The 19,298-nt window shown below is 37.9% G+C and overlaps 1 protein-coding gene across 1 annotated transcript; it reads right to left on the bottom strand.

The window, feature by feature from the left end:
• Positions 1-444: 444 nt before the first annotated feature.
• top3b (DNA topoisomerase III beta) lies at positions 445-18,648 on the bottom strand. Its single transcript, XM_026931046.3, has 17 exons — positions 18,378-18,648; positions 13,231-13,362; positions 12,809-12,915; positions 11,305-11,379; positions 11,007-11,203; positions 10,346-10,502; positions 10,108-10,221; positions 9,934-10,024; positions 8,860-9,014; positions 8,584-8,689; positions 8,178-8,324; positions 7,621-7,794; positions 6,833-6,961; positions 5,773-5,922; positions 4,000-4,100; positions 1,525-1,726; positions 445-1,015 (listed from the first exon to the last, which is right to left on the bottom strand). Exons 1-17 carry the CDS (start codon positions 18,445-18,447, stop codon positions 537-539), a joined length of 2,586 nt encoding a protein of 861 aa, XP_026786847.2. The 5' UTR covers positions 18,448-18,648; the 3' UTR covers positions 445-536.
• Between the last annotated feature and the right edge of the window lie 650 nt (positions 18,649-19,298).

The raw sequence follows: 19,298 nt of genomic DNA, 5'->3' as shown, positions 1-19,298 counted from the left end.
AGATAAGGGTGGATTTCACAAAATGATATTTCTGTGTAATTTTACAGATAAACAGTTACAGCATACTAACTGGCCCTTACTGCCACCAGCTGCTCACCTTACAGAATAAAGCTAACCTATAAGTGGTTTAATGACAATGTTATGCATAATATTGGTAATCTGTTTTAAACAATAGATCCAGAAATAACAATAGTGAACATATCTCTAGCTTAAACTAATCAGCTAGTTACAGAAATCAGACCCACCAATTGAGTATAGATATTCTTGTCTTATATTCTTGTCTTATACGCTACAGGAGCAGTGGATACACATTAGGTTGAAAAATGGTAGACTATTCCCTTAGACTCCTGAATTTGTAACAATTTAGAAACCTTTCAGTCACTGAGTCTTTACTAAACTTTATCAGCAGAAGTTAAATGAGGAATAAACGGTATACAACATCGACCAAGTTTAACTAAAATTTTATTGACTCATTTTATAGTCAACATCATCAGAACAACTTCCACATCTTCCTGTAACACTCTGTATATATATTTTTATACAAAGTATGCAGCAAGGGCAGCCATTTTGTCTTTCGGTTTTTTAGGATTGCCCCGTCCTCCAGGTCTCCTCCCTCTGCCCCTCCCCCTTCCCCTCCGAGCCCCGCCTCCTCTGTGCATAGGATGCCGCATGGCTGCATGCTTGAGCTCGACCAGATCCTGGAAAATGGGATCGCAGAAAACACAGCCGGTGTGTTGCGTCTCTCCGTCGGCTAGCGGCGAGCGTGCTTTATGGAAGTCTACCATAACCAGAGAAGCCTCGCACGACTCGCAGCTCTCCTGCGAAACCTGCACCTTATGAGCCTGCTCGAAGAAATGCACCACCACACTGCACTTGTTGCAGGCCATGCGCCACTTAGGGCCAGAGGTGGGGTCGAAGACGAGCACGCCAGTCTCACACTCCACACACTGACCAATGCCGAGCGAGTTGAGAGAGTGTGGGCAGGAAGGGTGGGTGCACTCGTTACAGCCCATACCTGCAAGACAGGGAGAGAGAGAGATAAAAGGGGAAAAGGGAGACAGAGTATGTTGCCATTTCCTGTTAAAATCACCTGACAAATAAAATAATATCTGACAAATTTCTCCTCTGTCTGTCAGCCCATCAGTCCCAGTGAAGGAGGCGTGGCCTTTCTGCCTGTCATCGTCACTGAAGGAGGCGTGGCCATTGTGGTGTGGCCTCTGTGTGTCTGTCAGTCCCAGTGAAGGAGGTGTGGCCTCTGCCTATCAGTCCCAGTGAAGGAGGTGTGGCTTCTGCCTATCAGTCTCAGTAAAGGACATGGCCTTCCACTCTTTAAAGCTAACCCTTTTTTTCAGATAGAAGTGAACTCTTTACATAACAGTTAACCTTTGTATTACACAGTAACAGCTCTAAACCGAAACCTACTGAATCACTGACTACTTTAAAAGTATGTCCCCAGGTTAGGATCATGTTTCACGATGCTCGTATATATTTTGTATATATTTTGAATTTGTAATTCTCCGTTACCTTTCTTCATGTCTCTGAAGGGAGGGTTGCTGAAGCAATAGGGACACAGTGGGTAGCTTTTCCCGCGGGAGCCTGACGTCCACAGCACCAGCTCAAACTCATCCAGAGGACATCTGAGCTCCTTGTAGAGTTTGATGGCTCCGTTCTGGGGCAGACTGTACGTCTCATCACAGTGTGAACAGTGCAGACGGCTCGGCTTGGCCTGGGAGAAACACACGGCATATGCTGAACACACATGGAGTGAAATCAGAATTCAAGATTATACTAGCTCGAAAACCAAAAACGAATAATGCTTTTTTACTTAATTAGCAAAGTTCTCAGGTCAATAACCAGGCTCACATAAGCGAATCGCGTAAGTGAGTCGGTTCGTCCATACTGGAATGCATGATCAGTGCATCTGTAATTTTATATGCTGTATTTATCTTAAAATAAGGATTCTTTCTGCATGTCTACATACAGAATATGCAAATATGTATTATTAGGAGGAAGAAAAAAAAAAAATCGATATTAATTCAATAGAGAAGTCATGTACTAAACCTATACACAGTGTCTGCTGCATTATCATATTGCATTTCTATATTGCATTAACACTATAAAAAAAAAGTGCTTTCCTACTTTAAGTTCAGCTAGTGGTTGCTTAACCCACGTGATTTTTTTTTATTCCATGTTCCAAAATATTCCATGTTGGTTATTCAATGTATTTTATTTAAAAATATTACCATTACTTTAAAACTTTATACTTCAGGACTTTAGACTTTAGGACTCAATGTTCAATATCGCTGCCTGATTCAACAGGAAATAAAACTAAATAACTGAATTAATAAGTTCAGCACTTTTAAAAAGTTCGAAAAACCTCCCACTGAGGTCAACACTCAGTGATTATGTCTAACGTCTATGTCTAAGTCTAACGTCACTCAGTCAGCGTGCCACTTAACAGGCAAATTAAATCACTAAACGTCTCTTTAATACATGAAAAGAGAACAGAAGGCTGAGGAGCATTTATGATTAAATCATGAGCTTAAAAATAAAAATAGAGCTATATTGTGTTTGTGTGTGTGGGTGTGTTTATTCCCGTCAGAGTGGGACTGTAGTTGGAGACTTCAAAAGAGTTGGGCACATGCGTGCATCATTCATTTCCACTGAAGGTCATTCAGAGCATCATCAACAGAACCATAAAGTTGTGTAACATCATTACTTCATTCTGACTGAACACATTACTTGACGTGATTCATCTCATCAAAAAAAAAAAAAAAAAAAAAAAAAAAAAAAAAAAAAGTCAAGCCAGAAAAGTGAATGAAAATTTTTTAGATTTAATTATTGATTTATTAATAATTATTATACCACAGCCTGGTTGAATTCTCGAATGTGATTGGTTAGAGGGTGCGCATTATTTTTGTATAATAGCAGTATATACAATCTAAGATTCAATCACATAATCTAAGACTAATAATAAATATTATGAGATTTTATATATATATATATATATATATATATATATATATATATATATATATATATATATATATATATTATATAAAAAAAAAAAAGTTGTGGTTTAACAAAGTAAAATGTATAATCATTGATGTGGTGATATTTTTATTAGGAGATATTTATTTATCATTTATGGAAGGAGTCTCAATTGTAAGTGCTTTGTAGCAGTCAGAGTTTCCCAGATCAGTAAAATCTTCAGGAAAGAGGAGTTTATGCTTTCTGGTTTCTTGTAAAATGACAGGCTGTGTTTTTTTGAGAAAGAAAGAGAAAGAGAAAGAGAGAGAGAGAGAAGCTGGTGAGGGAATGACTGTTTATGGCAGATATAACATAAATGCCAACAGGAACTACACTGCGCTGTGCGTAGTGCTGCATCACACCCCCCGGATGTGTATTATTTTCGTATAACAGCACGGTCTGGAGCATTATTCCATACTTCAAATATTATCTGACACTATGCACATATACACTATACAAATATCATGAGATATCATGAGTATCACAGTAAATTTTCATACCATTTCAGTTTTTTTTTTAATAACAATTACAAACACTGATTGGAGTTGATTTGATGTTAAAATTTTGCCTTAAATCTTTAAAATATTTAAATTTAATTGCAGATTTTTAAATTTTCCTTTTTCATTTCTATTGTTAACAGATTTATTTTTTTAGATGTTAAATAAAAGCATCACTGAATGAAGTTTTTTAATGCAACCCTACAGTTATGTACCTATATAGTGTTATACATATTGAGCAACACAGAAATGTCATAATCATTTTGTCCCCTCCTACTATAAAGTAAAGAAAACTGGCCCAAAGTGGAGAACCTAATAAACTACAGGTCACAATTTCTGCCTGTATAGAGTCATGGCTAAGGAAAAAGGATTTTCATGTAATTCAAGCAAACCATCTGACTGTCACCTGTGGGGTATAACGATTCTGAGTCCAGACTTCGTTAAAAGAAGTCATTAGTGGCTCTGTACAGACCTGAATATACTTCATGAAGCGATGGCACTTCCCGCAGCGTGAGAACGGCTTCCCTGTAGCAGCGATGGGCGAGAAGGACACCTCCATCAACTCATCCATTCCTGCATAACACAGAGAGAATTAAGAATTAATTGTAGAGATGACATGACATGTCTATACACTATATATGGCTGCTGTTATAACTGGCGTCTACAATGTCATATGCAGGGCGTAGAAAAGCAGGAGAGGTGGCACATTAATATTATTAAATTAATATCGACTAGTCAGGGTGGTGGAAAAAACAGTGAGGCAGATGGTAAAGAAAGCAGCAAAATGTGTTTAGCTTTGTTAAACTTTGTTCATCTGAAAATATTTCCAAGTAGATGAAGCCTATTCTACAGCCAATTCCACTACGTTTATTTATTATTATTATTATTTTTTTTTTATTTTTATTTTTTAATTTTCTTTGCTTTAATGGTCCGATATCACTTTGCATGATCCCAATGATCCCAATGATCCCCATCCAATCCCAAAGCAATTCCTCCTGCAGGAATTCCTCCTCACTTTTGCTGTCATTTAAAGCTAAATAAAATTGAAATACAATCCTTGCAGTTAGCCATAGTGAATTCTGTTATAACCAGCACTGTATCGAAGAGCACTTTCGAATCCGCGGGTTGCACATCACTATCCAATCCCACTCAGCTGGTTTAGAGTCAGATCAGAGGTTCATGGGTCTCAAAGAGGATGATCCAGACTCATTTTGGGATGCTACTCTGGCTGGACTTCAACACTGCATAAAAACTCCCAGATGCTGCTGTAGACGTCGCATCCTAAATCCATCATTAAGCTATAAGGAGTTTCCGTGCCATGCTGTGCACTCTCAGTTTCAGAATCAAGGATTTCAGCTCAGCCACATGGGTGCATTTTAAGAATCGGTACATCCTTAAATAGTGTAATATGAGTCACAGATTTATTATTTTGTACATTTATTACACCGATTTATTTACTTTCATTGCTACATTACAGTCTACTTTAAAAAGCACTGAAAAGGAGACGTAATTTGAATTCTGTGTATGGCTGTTAGTGTGTCCTGAAACAATTTTTAGCTATGTATGTACGTAGGTAGGGGGCAGACAGCACACTGACAACATAATGGCGCCATCTTGTACCACAAAAATAACCGAGGCTCTGGAACATTCTACCTGTGTCCATTTTTAAATCAAAACTCGAAACATATATTCATGAATCCATATTATTTGTGTATAATCTGTGTGTATATGAAAGTTTGCAAATGTCATTGTCTAAAACATTCAAGACCAGTAACTGGTGGAAAAAAAACTTTAATTTTTATATATATAATTGTACAGCACTTTGTTCAATGAACATTGTGTTAAATGTGCTTTATAAGTAAAATTTACTTAAAAGACAAATAGCTGGGTAAAAAGCAGCCTGATGCAATGATCTCAAAAACAAAAAAAAGGTGATCAGCTGCACTACAGATATTAATCAAGCTTTTTGGACAAATTGTGGCTCTGATGTTGTCAGTTCTCTAGTCATAGTTAACAACAGACCAAAAAGCCTGTTGGATTTTAAACTTACATAGTGGATTTTGGAACAACAGCGTGAAGCTGTTTTATGTGGCCCTAGGGCCAAAAAAAACCACGCTAACATGACACTAATATGAACTCAAACTTGCCACCATGTTTGACAATCAAAGCAGCACTGTATTATTATTACTATTATTCTGTAATACCAAATCCATTTTGAGACACAAATCCAGTTAAAGACACTTACCAGCGATGGAATCGACAAAGTAGTGGAACTTCCTCTTAAAGATGTCCAGTGTGTGCTGCAGTACTTGGTGGAAGTTCGCTTTGCCCAGAGCAATAAGATTCAGTTGCTTCTCCACTGCACTGCGTATAGTGGGCAATACCAGCTCCGCATCTAACACACACACACACCGATCAAAGAGAAGTCTTGAGATATCACAGAATACCACAGAATTAATTACAATTTAAGTTTTCTTAATCACAACACAAATAATTGCATCTCAGCAAATGAACATATTTTGAATGTATTCAAATTTATCTAGTATTTCCCATTATAATATTAAACATTAAATATATTTCTAGACATTTTTACACTAATTTTAAGCATTTATTTTATTTATTTTTAAATTAAAATAAAAAACAAAGCTTGATGTGTAAACTCATTGAAAAACGATAAATAACTGAATAACATTATTTGATTTAAAATAATCTCATAAGAAATATTAGATAAATTTGCCCATATTCAAGGTATTTTCACTTGCCAACAGATCCTTTTTTTTTTTGCAATGCATTTAATGTTAAAATTGTAATAAGAGCCTTTATTTTATTTCTCATGTCAGTTTTCCTGTAATGATATGGATATATGAGACATACATATCATTATTCATACATATTACAAAAAACTTCCGTAAGAAATAAAATAATGTATGAGACAACTAAATAATAATATTTATAGATATACTGTATATCTATAGAATAATATTTATAGACATCTGACAAAAAAAAAAGACACCCGCACACAACCAAATGATGGTGTTGATGGGTTTTTTGTTGTTGTTTTATTCTGTATTACTTCTTTAAGTTAGTTTTCATGTTTGTAATAGTGTGTATTCTCTCTCTTTACAAGATCTCATCGCTGTGTTAAGCATACAATAACACTAACAAAGTCTCAAAGGTCCTCCGAAGCAGACATGTCCCATCACTACCCATATAAAATACAACACAAATATAAACACTTACACATACAAAGTGACAGCAATTGAACCAGGAAGCATCTTCATACCATCAACTCATTCCTCACTCACCTATCTTGTAGTAGCCGTGAACCAGGACAATTCCCAGATTGGTGGGTTTGAGTTTGCGTCCGTTCTCCACAGTTACATAATTCCTCTGACAGATGTTATTGATGTGAACGGGGATACTAGCATCAGTACCTGAAGAAGGAATGAAAATAAAAGGAGAAACAACAATGACAAAAGTCAGTATGCTGATCCAAATGGTGTAGTCCGTCACGAAGGACTAGCTACGATCGCAAAGCGTGACATGTCCTAACGGGTCACTTTATTAGGAACCTGCTCGGTACATTTAATCATTCATGTAATTATCCAATCTGTCAACCATTTGGCAGCAGCACAATGCATAAAATCATGTCGATACAGGTCAAGAGCTTCAGTTACTGTTCACATCAAACATCAGAAAGATTAAATAATGTGATCTCAGTGACTTGGCATGGTTGAAGGAGCCAGATGGACTGGTTTGAATATTTCAGAAGCTGCTGATCTCCTGCGATTTTCACACTCAACACTCTCTAGAATTTAAACAGAATGGTGAATTTGTTTGTTTTTTGGCTGATTGGATAACTCAATGAATGTGCAGGTATACAGGTGTTCCTATTAAAGTGGCTGGTGAATGTATTTCAATACTTGGCAGGATTTCCTATCTTTTAAAGCAAATAGATGTGAAAACAGATCTTTTTTTTAGTGAGACCTTAAAAGGAAGACCATAAGAGTTCTGGGATGATGAGAGGACAGTCTTTATAATTACAGCAGCAGGTCAAATTGAATCTCAATTCAATCTCTCCCTGGTCTCTCACCAATGCCATGTTTCTCCATGAGTGTGATGAGCTCAGCCTCGGTGAGGTAGTCGGGTGGGCTCGTCTGCTTCTCGAGGAGTTTAATCTCATCGACTGTAAACACATCTCCTTTCTCACATGATGGCAAAGCCTCCTCGAGAGCAATACCCTGCCACGGCATCACCTCCGTAAAACCTGGAGGAGAGAAAGAGCACGTTAAATCGGCAGCGTGTGAGATCTTATCATTGTTAAAGTTAAATAAAGTCATTACTGAGAGATTACTGTGTTCAACCTTTTGGCTTGGGGTGGAATGATACCAAACTGTGCTAAAGATGTCCACCCACATAATGTTACAGTGTTCAGCTCCACAGTAAAGTTTTGTTCATGTGTATAGATTATAGTAAGTCGCACTGTGTCCTAAACCACTAACGAAGTGGACTTGGTTTGCGGCAAAGATTTTGGATGAGGTAGATTTCCACTACGTATATCCAGTGCAAAACTAAAGAAGCAAACATCACACTATTGCGAACCAGCCACGACAGAAATGGTTCATAAACATCACGCATGGGTACACGCACCTGCAGAAATAAGAGTTTTTCCAGTACAGGAGAATCCCTCAGTGCCTATTTGGAAAGCGATAGTGGTCTGCAGGTATTTGCAGTCATGACTGACCGTGGCTATGAAGTGACGTGTGATGTACTCATACAAACGCCACCCATCACTTCCTGCACAGAGAGCATGGAAAATTCAATTCAATTCAATTCAATTCAATTTTATTTGTATAGCGCTTTTTTTTTTTTTTTTTACAAAGGTCATTGTCTCAAAGCAGCTTTACACAAACAAAAGTAAAGTGAAGATTCAACACTAGTGCAAGAGTTAATTCAGTCTAATAACATTCCTGAACGTCACACAATATGTACACAAATAAATCGGTTCCATCTGCTATAACGTGGTTATATGTATACTGTATGTGTGGATTCGTACCGAGCTCGCTCTCAGTGGCAGCCCTCATCGGGGTGATGGGAGGATGATCTCCTGCATCTACACCCTTCCTGGGTCGGTTAATGCCCTCGGCAATTAGAGCTCGCACCTGTTTTCACATGCACGTTGTTGGCAAAATGACAATAAATGAACAAGACTGCACACAAGTGTGAAACTCTGTTTTATATACAGTTTATGGAGTCATTCCTTTAATAGTAGACAGTCAGATTAAGTGTGAGAGAAATTTATTTTGGCACATTTTATGATGATAGACCTCACCGTCTCAGCCCAGTAAGAGCTGTTGGCCTGCTGCCTTAGCGTCCCCTTGAGGTCAAAGTTCTCAGGGTAGTGGGTGGTCTCAGTGCGAGGGTAGCTGATGTAGCCCTGTGTGTACAAGCGCTCGGCTACCTGCATGGTGTGCTGTGGGCCCATCCCTACACACACACACACACACACACACACACACAATACACAAGCTTGAAATTGTACTGAAGCTGCAAATGTATAAATCATGTTTAATCAGTTAGTAGACAAAATCCTCTAAACATGATGCTCCTATGTCACTCTAGAAATACTGTAACAAAAATTCAGTTACAGCTGCTTTGGGTAGATTTGTTGAGTTTCTGAAGGCATGTATCATATGCCATCTCATAAACATAATGTTCAGCCACAATTTTAGGCCACAAAAGAGAGAAGCAGATGGAGAGCGTAAAGAGCCTGCCATACATAAGATTTTTGAACAAATAACACATTTAAATTGTTCACTAATTAGCTATGATGACAGCCAGCCCAGTTTTGCAGTTGTTTTAGCTAGTTAGCTAGCTAATGTTGCCTGATTAGCTGATAAGTGGTGTGCGATCTGTGTACTTGCCTGTATTTTGGTTATTTAAGTTTTAAGGAAAGTGATTCATCCAAGGATAGCTGGGTAATGTAGGCAACAACAGATCTCAAACAAACCTCAACGAACAATGATATAAAAAAAAAAAAAAAAACAATATTTGCTTGTATGGATACCATAATGATGGTTTTCCTCTTGTATATACATTAAATTATACAACATACAAACATAAAGCATGTATTCGTAAAATGCATTTGTCTGAGGTTGTGCCACGATGATGTATGATGTATCCATGATGACATACAATGTATGTTTCTGAAAACTTACACCAAATCCAACCCAACAGCTCTGGTTGTGAATTTCGATTAGATTTCCAAGTTGACTCATGTTACCACAAGAACAACATGTTTGACATTTTTTTGTTACCTGTTTCAGTTTTAAGAAAAAAAAAGTTACATAGTGCAGCTTAAATAACTTTGTGATGGAAAGTGGTCTTATTGTAAGAGGCTTCTTACCCAAAGCAGAACTAGCCACTCTTAACATCTCCACTGTGTTCAGCGCCAGAGGTCTCTGCTTGGCTTTCTCTTTCTTACTGACCGACTCAACCTGAGAAAGGAGACGGTTGTCTTAATGGATAAGATACACTATTGCATTGACATTCAAAGGCAATGAGGAGACTGAGGACACACCAGGGCTTCTCTTGCTGACTTTGCCATGTTGACAAACATCTGTCCGATTTCTCGGTCAAACACTCGCACGCGATCCCAATCCAAAGTGATCAGACTCTCCTTCCCTTTAAACACCTGCGTTTAAAAACAAAAAAACTCATGAGTAACGAGAAAATCACATGAATGAATGGCATTATCCATCTCTGAATCACTGACGCTGTGTGTCTTTGTTACAGGGAACTGTGATCTGGACGCTGACCTTGGCCTGGATGACCCAGTACGTCTCAGGTTTGAAGGACTGGATCTTGTCATGGCGCTCCACACAGAACCCTAGCGTCGGTGTCTGGCATGGGCCGAACGAGATCAGAGAGGAGTCCAGATTTCCGTATTTTCCCTGAAAATACTTGGTTTGGAATCTGAATGAAAGAATGAGAGTGGAAGAAAGATTGAATGAACAACAAGGAATATTGCAAAAAACAAAAAAGCCTAGCAAGCAGAAATGAAAAACAGAATTTTCAGGTGGCCTTTTTTTTTTTTTTCCCCCCCCAAATATACGCCAAGCACCAGTAAGAAATAACTAGCCCCTCTTTTTTTTTTTTTTTTTTTTTACTTTATCAAAGAGCCCACCCACCTGGTTTCTATTGGCTCATAAGACCTTAAAGGTTAAAAATTTTAGATGCTACCGCTAAAATATAGATGTTGGCACCTCTGAACAAGTCCTGGCATTAAAAGTATATAGCATATCAAGGTCATATTTTAAAGGACCACGATATTCCAACAACCATAATGCCGTTCCCAGAAATATATGCATATAGTGTGTATATATAAACCATATAACTGACTAAACAGCAAAACCCAAAGTCAGATTCCAGAAAAGTGCAATTCTACTCCTTCTAGCACACCGGTGTATGCTCACGTACCGTGTGAAAGCACAGCCGATCCGAAGGTCCAGTTCCTGCCGAGCGTCCACAGACAGAGCCTCGTTCTTATTGGGTTCTCCCAGCCGGTTCATGGCATTACAGATATCTGTGTCCGTGATGGAGCTGAATTTGGCCCTGTAGACAGTGCGCTCATTACTGTAAGGTTTATTCATCACTGGCCGGATGGCGTCCAAGACCTAATCACACAAAAAAAAAATAAATTTAACAATGTGTACTAATGATGCATTTGCTACATAACCAGTGAGATTCTCATTAATTATACTGGACAGAGACTTACCTCAAAACAGATGTTCTCTCCTTCTTTATCACAATCCAGCCACAAGACAACATAGTCACAACCTTTGGCTTCAACCTACAAAAGATTAAAGGAATTACATTATATCATATTATTTAAAAAAACAGCCGAAACATGAACCAGAAGCACCTTTCCAATTTTCCACTAATTGGAAAGGTGAGTAGAAAGGTCACAATGAGTGACGACAGTGAAAGTGACTTTTGTCATCACAGCGTGTAATGCTTCTATATAGCCAGTGATTTCTGTGGAAGCTATCTGAGGTACAGTCTCTCCCTTCAAGTGTTCCTCTGTAAGTGTTTCGATCTGGTGAATGTGAAGGTCACAGCATATGATTTATATCATTTTCATCCTCATCAACCCTTTCAGGGAGGGGTCATCCTGGAAGAGACCACGTCCAGCAGGATATAAATATTTCATATTAGGATAAAGGTGATCAGTCAGAGGAACTTTAGATTGATTTGTAGTGATGTTTCACTCTAAGAGAACAAGTGGAGATAAATCATGCCAGCAAAACGAAATAAATGCCCCTACAGGATAACAGAACTGTTATTTTTCCTTTAATGTGTCACCCGTTTATAAATTTACTTTGGTGATCCCAGAGTTGACATTGAGGCACTACAGTAAACAAAGATTATGGAAAATTAAATAGACTTAACTGAAAACCTTACACGTATTTATACATACCTTTGTCTGATGAAATTAAAATTAACATGATAAATACATCGCAAAATGAAAATAACATTATAAAACCCTGTAAAGTTGGACACTATATGATTTATCACTATAAAAAATTTGACTTTTATTTGTGCTGTGAAAATATTTTTGTGCTGGTACAATTAAAATAACATTTATTCACGTGGAAAGATAAAACTATGCAGTGTTGCTTTTCATGGCACAAACATTACACCACTGAAGCATATTTTTCAGCAATATAGTACCTTTAGCAACGCCCCTAAAGTAACGCTGATTCCTGGAAGTACCAATACTGATCAGGTACCAAAAACCCTACAACTGGAACCTGGTACTGGACTGATGGTTAAAGCCTAGGGGTGGGCGATATGACAAAAATATAATATCAAGATTCTCAAAGGTATTTCTCTGCTACATAATATGTATTACAATATATTGGTTTGCTCACAAACTGCCAGCAATACAGTAGTGTTTAAATAAAAAACTGCTTGATGATTTATTTTAAATTAATATATTTTATTCCTAAAATACGTCATGTTTAGTTATAAAAAAAAATATAAATAACACTGAAAAGGAGAAAAAAGTGAACATCTGTAAAACATTTGACATTTTAATACCAAGTTTTTAAGACTTTTAATACAAATACTAAGTTTGCAATTAAATGTATTTTTTAAAAATAAAAATAAAAAGATCTCCCAGCCCTACTCTTGCCAAAAGTTTTGGTACTTTGCACAGTTGAAAACATTCTTTAGGGTTTCATATTATGCTTTTATATGAAAAGAAAAGGAAAAGTTACCTGTAGAAATTTGACCATGCTGAGTTTAGGGTTGGCTTCTTTCTTCTCAGTTGGTGCTTTACTGAAGAGCTCAGCAGGATCCACTTTGTCCCAGTTATTGTATTTCCCTATTATAGAAAATGCACACACCAAAAGCGTCAATAGATAATGAAAAAAGAAGTAGGACAAAACTATATTTAAATTATTATTTTTAACATTCATAAACACTAATAGAGAGCCTTGAGTCTAGTTATTTTATCTAAACTGCACTGTGTAAACACATATCCATGATGACAATTTTTGCGAATTTATTAAAAATCAAAAACTGAAGGGGCCTGAAAACTTTATGAACCCGTATTATACTCAGAATTATTTGGAGAAGTGGGCTGAAAAAAGTAATTGATAAAAGAAAAAAAAAAAATTCTAATTGATAAAAGGCTTGCCTATGAAATCCAGACTCATGACGTGACCGCAAACTGACGTCATCTTAAAGCGCACGTTTTGGCCCATGAAGAATCCCGTGTACTCGTGCACCGAGCATGCTCCGTTCAGACCTTTACGGCTAGAACAGCCACCTGTTAAACACAGAGAGAGTTACGATTGCACAATGATTCTACAATACAATAGAAAAAAATTAACATTATTTTCAAGTGACTCTCAAATCAGCATTTGTTTTTCAAGCATTTTAATTCAAACTATTCAAATTTTGAATCATTTTTCAGTATATTTCAAGGTAAACAGAAGGCTTGGGGTCATCTCAAGACACCTGTCCGGAAATGACCCATCTGGCAGATGCCCTTATCCAGAACGACTTACAATTACATTTATACAACTGAGCAGTTGAGGGTTAAGGACCTTGCTCAAGGACCCAGCAGTGGCAGCTTGGTGGTGCTAGGATTTGAACCTTCTGATCAGGAGTCCAACCTCAACCACCGAGCTACCCCTTCCCTTAATGAACCCAAATTCTGTTTAATTAACACAGAAACACAGTGACTAAAAATGGCGTTTCTTTGACTTAAATACAGCCGGACATGCTTCCATTTCCCACCATCCAGAGGTGTAGCGAACCAGTGAATGAATGGGTGAATGAGTGAAAGAGTAGAGGGAGGGGTGAAGAAGCAGATTACGTCTAGCCATTCATACAATATCTAATCTCCACCATCCCCTTCCCCCATCACTCACTACACCAATCTAAACTCAAAGAGGTGGATGACGCTGACTAGAGGCTACTGGTTAATGTTCTCTTGTCATGTCTCAGTCAAGGCCGAGCTTCTCATTTGCAAATTAGGGAGCATAATGAAGGACAGGAAGTGACATGACCATCCCTGTGTCCCCTTTTTTTTTTTAAAAAAAAAAAAAAAGCCCTGGGTTACCTCAGGTCCTCAGGTGGGTCCTATTCAGGACGAACAACATAAATAGGAAGGAAACAGCATCAGTTTTGACCAGCAGCTTCTCATTTGCAGACTGACTGCACCTCAGTGCTAACACCAAGCATCTAAGCGACTCGACAGCGTCCTTCCCACATCTCCACTACAGAACAGCATGCAACAGGTAAGTGTCTCAGGGAACTCTGCTTTCCTCTAGAATGGACATTTAAATCTTGAGAAGGAACTCAGGACTTTCTGATGAATCTCTGTATATCAGGAAAGTTATGACTGAGTTTATGGCATTTTAAAACAAGCCTAATTTGTTAAACATGGAGGGCAAATTCCATTTACAGAAAATCAGGGACATAGATCACTTACAAGACATATTAATATGCAATCTATAATTCAACGTATGAAAGATACAGTAGAATACAATATGATGTAATATAATTTATTTAATTCCATAAAAAGTTTTATTTTTAAAGAGGAGCAGGCCACGCCTTCCCTCAGTGGGATGGACACATTCACAGCCAAACATTGAAAATTAGGAACGCTCTATCAGTGTTCTGAACTGCAGATTAATAGTTCTGAGGTTGTTTTTTATCATGATAAAATATTTTCGGGATTGTATATTGGTTCTTTAATATGCCTCAATATAAATATTGTGTTTTGATCTCTTAATCTTTCATACGTAAAGCACTTTACAATTCTGATGCTAAAACATGCCAAACAATTAATTATTATTATCGTTATTATTATTATTCCTCCCTCTCTCTCTCTCTCTCTCTCTCTCAGCTCCTGATTCTCCTCACTCTGACTCTGCTGATGTTGGCGCCGAGTCTGTGCAGTCCCACTGCAGGTTGTGCGGTGGACGAGGAAATATCTCCCGCCTGCATACCCAGTCTGACAGATTACTACACTCAAGTTACCGAGCTGCCCAGTCACCTCAACGAGCGCAGCCTGGCAGCATGGACCTACATGTGAGTACTGCAACAGGATCGGCTCACATTATATATTATTACTGAAATATTTCTGATGTGCTTCGTGATTCTGGTGCTAATGTATCAGTTAGTGTGGTATTTTTGTTATTCTTGTGAAAGTTTAGCACTTGTGTCCCTCTCTGATGTCACAGGGGGACATTGCTAGGGCAGTTATAATGGTGAGAGAAAATTCAAAACCTGTTTGCCTAAGTGAAAATAGATGAACAGGTTAGAGAAAGTAGGTTTAAACTAACAAAATGAACACAGAATTTCATTACAAAATAAATTCCGGACGCCATTAACGACCAAACGTTACCTATAGATTAATATGCAAGTCATTTTCCCTTTAATGACATGGGCAATCCAGTGCTCAGGGCCTGGCAGTAGACCTACATTTTAAATTTGGCTCCAAACACACCAGAAGCAGGTTAGAGAATGCTGACTTAAGGCTAGTTTATGATTTTAGTCTTGAATCTTGATGAATGATGACAGGCAAGCGCATGATGACTGCAATCGGTGCCACATCTGGTGCTTGAGGAGCTAAAATTCAGGATTTGAAATAAGAACAAGCATAATCTTCTTGTAACGGCTCTTCAGATTGTCACATATTTTCATGATTTTGCCTCAAGCCTCTTTGTAAAAGCCTCCATTTTTTGCTGCACTGCACCCCACACCTTGCATTTTGGTCAGGTGTGCCCATACAACCCTCAAGTAACTTACTGACTTTTCCTACTAATCAGGTTGACATTCTGCCTTTCTCTTATCTGCAGGGAGAGAATCGATCTGGACCGCGTGCCGCAGGTCATTCACGAAGCCGTGTGCCTTACGAAACACACCTGTAACGGCGTGGACAGCAGCCTCAGCGTGGAGAGCATCCCAATCTCCATCAAAATACCAGTGCTCAGGAGAAACCCAGGATGCCTGCACCACTCCATGGAGTTCGAGTCCGTTAATATTGCCTGTATATGTGCAGCAGCACGACGGAACTAAACATCGCCTGTTAGGTTATTATTTAATTATTATAAAGCAACTTACTGGTTAAACTCAGCTGTATCAAGCAACAGAATTCGCCCTATTTATCAGACTCATAGTAGTGTAGTGTCAGTGATATCCTGAAAGCTTGTCAAAGTTAATGGATAATAAAGCATTAAAAATCAAATGAATTATTGGTCTAATTTTTTTTACTAGCTTCTTCATTATATGTAATCATGTCTGACATGCATGTGAAAGTGATGAGTTACCACAAAAAGGGTTTGATTTTTCGATTTTTATGTAAAGAGTAACTTGGCTGAATTGCATGAAAAACATAAGAAAAACGTGATATTAAGCTGCAATACATCTTATTTTTATTATTTCTGACTTAAAACAAATCAATGTTTAAAAAAAAAAAAAAAAAAAAGGAAAAAGGAAAAAGAGGAAGAAGAGTCTCACCTCCTCAAAGTCATTAGACACATGTTATAAAGTGCAGTGTTATAAAGCCAGTATTTCATACATTTCCCATTTTCTCTTTAATTTGGTCTTGACTAATTCCCACCTACCATCCAGCTCTACTACAACTATAACACGTGCCTCCTCTGAGAAACATCAAGCCAGACCGCCTCACTATTTCGAAAGCTGCATCACAAGGCAGTGTAACACACTCAGAGGAAAGCGCTATCTACCCTCTTCCGCATAAATGAGCGCACAGATGCACACACAATTGGCTAATGTTACTGTGATTGACAGGGGAGATGGAGTATGCCATCCCTTCCACCCAGAGATTACGGCCCATTTTGCTGTCTTGAACAGAGCTGATATGAACAGAGTAGTATTATTCATTCACTCATCTTCAGTAAACACTGTATCCTAGTCAGGGTCACAGGCCGGAGAATTCACCCTCCGGTGGGACGCCTGTCCAACGCTGGGCACCATGCACACACACACACACACACACACACACACACCCCTAAATCCATATTTTTGGACAGTAGGAGGAAACCCACACAGACACAGGGAGAATGTGCAAACATCTGCACAGACAGTAAGCATCAAACCAAGGAACCTGAGAGGCTGTCTTGGCTCACTGCCACATTTGGCTGTGTATAGAAGCTGTTCTTTCATACCCTGTTTAGTGCATTTATATAATCGACTAGGAGGCTGAATCCCAAATGGCTTGCTATGGGGCCTGTAGTGCACTAAATGAGCTGTGAAGTCCATTCTGTCATACACCTTTACAGAGAAAGAGTTGAATCAATATTTCATTCATTATGGACTATATGGTCAAAAGTATCTGCACACCTGACCTTCACACCCATACGTGGTTCTTCCCCAAACTGTTGCCACAAAGTTGGAAACACACAATTTGTACAGAATGTCTTTGTATGCTGTAGTATTTCCCTTCACTGGAACTAAGAGGCCCAAACTTGCCCCAGCATGACAATGCCCCTGTACACAAGGCGAGCTCCATGAAGACACTGGAAGAACACGAGTGTCCTGCACCTCAACTGGAACCTGAGGTCTTCTCACCCGACCTCAGTAACGCTCTTGTGGCTGAATGGACACAAATCCCAAAAGCATGGAGACTGTTACAGCAGCAAAGTTTAGACCAACTCCATAATAATGCCTATATTTTCGGAATGGGATGTACACAAGCACATACAGAGTGTGATGGTCAGGTGTCCACATACTTTGGGCCACATAGTGTGAGTTATAATCTATAATTTTCTATTCTGATAAAACTCTATTCTAGTCTCAGTGTAGTCCTTCTTCATGTACCATGTTTTGGTGTGCACTCGATTCAATGAAAGTGGTCTATCACTTGATCTGGCGATATTTTGAGCATGTATTAACTAATTTCCCTTGAAAAGAGTCAGTAACACTGATCTGTATGAATCTACAGTCTGGGCTAGAAAGAAATCAGCCTCAGCCTCTACTTCATCATATTCTGGGCATTTTTAATGAAGACCATTTGTGGTGCTGTTGTTCTTGTTTCCAATAAATAAACAAACAAATAAATAAATAAATAAATAAATAAATAATCCACTTGTTAACAGCAAATAATCTGATATAGATGTCAAAAGTTGAACTTCATTTTATTTTATTTTTTCTTTCAAAGAGAAGGAAGGCTTAGCCCTGATAGCACATTCATACCAGCCAGTCCTGTATATAACTATTGATATTTACCTTCATGGGCACTGGAAATGTAAACAATGAAATAATCAGTAAAATAGGTCATTGATCAGTTTTTTTAATGTTCTCACTCACCTTTAGAGAGGATTTTGGCGATGGACTGAGCCAAAGAGGGCTTTTCAGCCACCATCAGCACTGTCTTCATTTCTGCACTAGGTAACAGCTAAGAGCTTAATTTCTCACACAAATACATTCAACTGCGATTAATTCTGCCTCGAAAATAAATAAACAAACGTCAGTTTTCTCCACAGAAAATATATCTTGAACCTTTTTAGTTTAAATTATATTAAAAATAGAACAGTACTTTTTAACCGTAGGAGAGCACACTTTTCTACTTCCGGGTCACAATTTGACAAAATAAAAGTCCTTTAAACTACTTGACGCAATCAAAGTCATTGTAATCCAGATACTTTTTTTTTTTTTTTTTAATTCACGCATAAAACATTTCTCCACTGAAGCACAATAAAGTTTGAATGAAAATCTTCGATAATCATAGCTGAATGTATTTACATGTGTTGAATTATATTGGTTACATTAATTATGAAGTTTTCAGACTCTATACTTGGTCACTGGTGGATCTACAGCTGATCAGGTGTAATCTAAGCATGATTTTACACTCAGAGTTTCTTTTTAATTTCTACAAATTCACATTTGTGTAGTTTAGGGCTACAGAGATATTTTGCTCTGTACACAAAGCTCTCATGATGCTGTGCATCATCTAGCTTTATGGAAAAAAGAAGAAGAACTGAACTGTATAATTTCAATCAATCTCAACTTCAGTTCTAGAGGTGCCAGTAATTTTGAAATCTATTTATTGCGCATAAAGGTTCGACTCAATAATGTCTTTTTCTGTTTGGAAAAAGTGGTTGAAAATAACAGTATTTATAAGCATAATATACTTATATATGTGCGCTTTGCACACTTTATGAGAAATCAGATCTTCCTTTCTTCATAAGTTGCATTATACAGTTTCGAATCTCTTGAGGGGGCGCAGTG

The sequence above is a fragment of the Pangasianodon hypophthalmus genome, chromosome 24, assembly GCF_027358585.1.
Source record: "Pangasianodon hypophthalmus isolate fPanHyp1 chromosome 24, fPanHyp1.pri, whole genome shotgun sequence".
NCBI classification, from domain to species: Eukaryota; Metazoa; Chordata; class Actinopteri; order Siluriformes; family Pangasiidae; genus Pangasianodon; species Pangasianodon hypophthalmus.
Note: the sequence above shows the minus strand (reverse complement) of the source record. Positions and strands in the feature narration are given on the sequence as shown.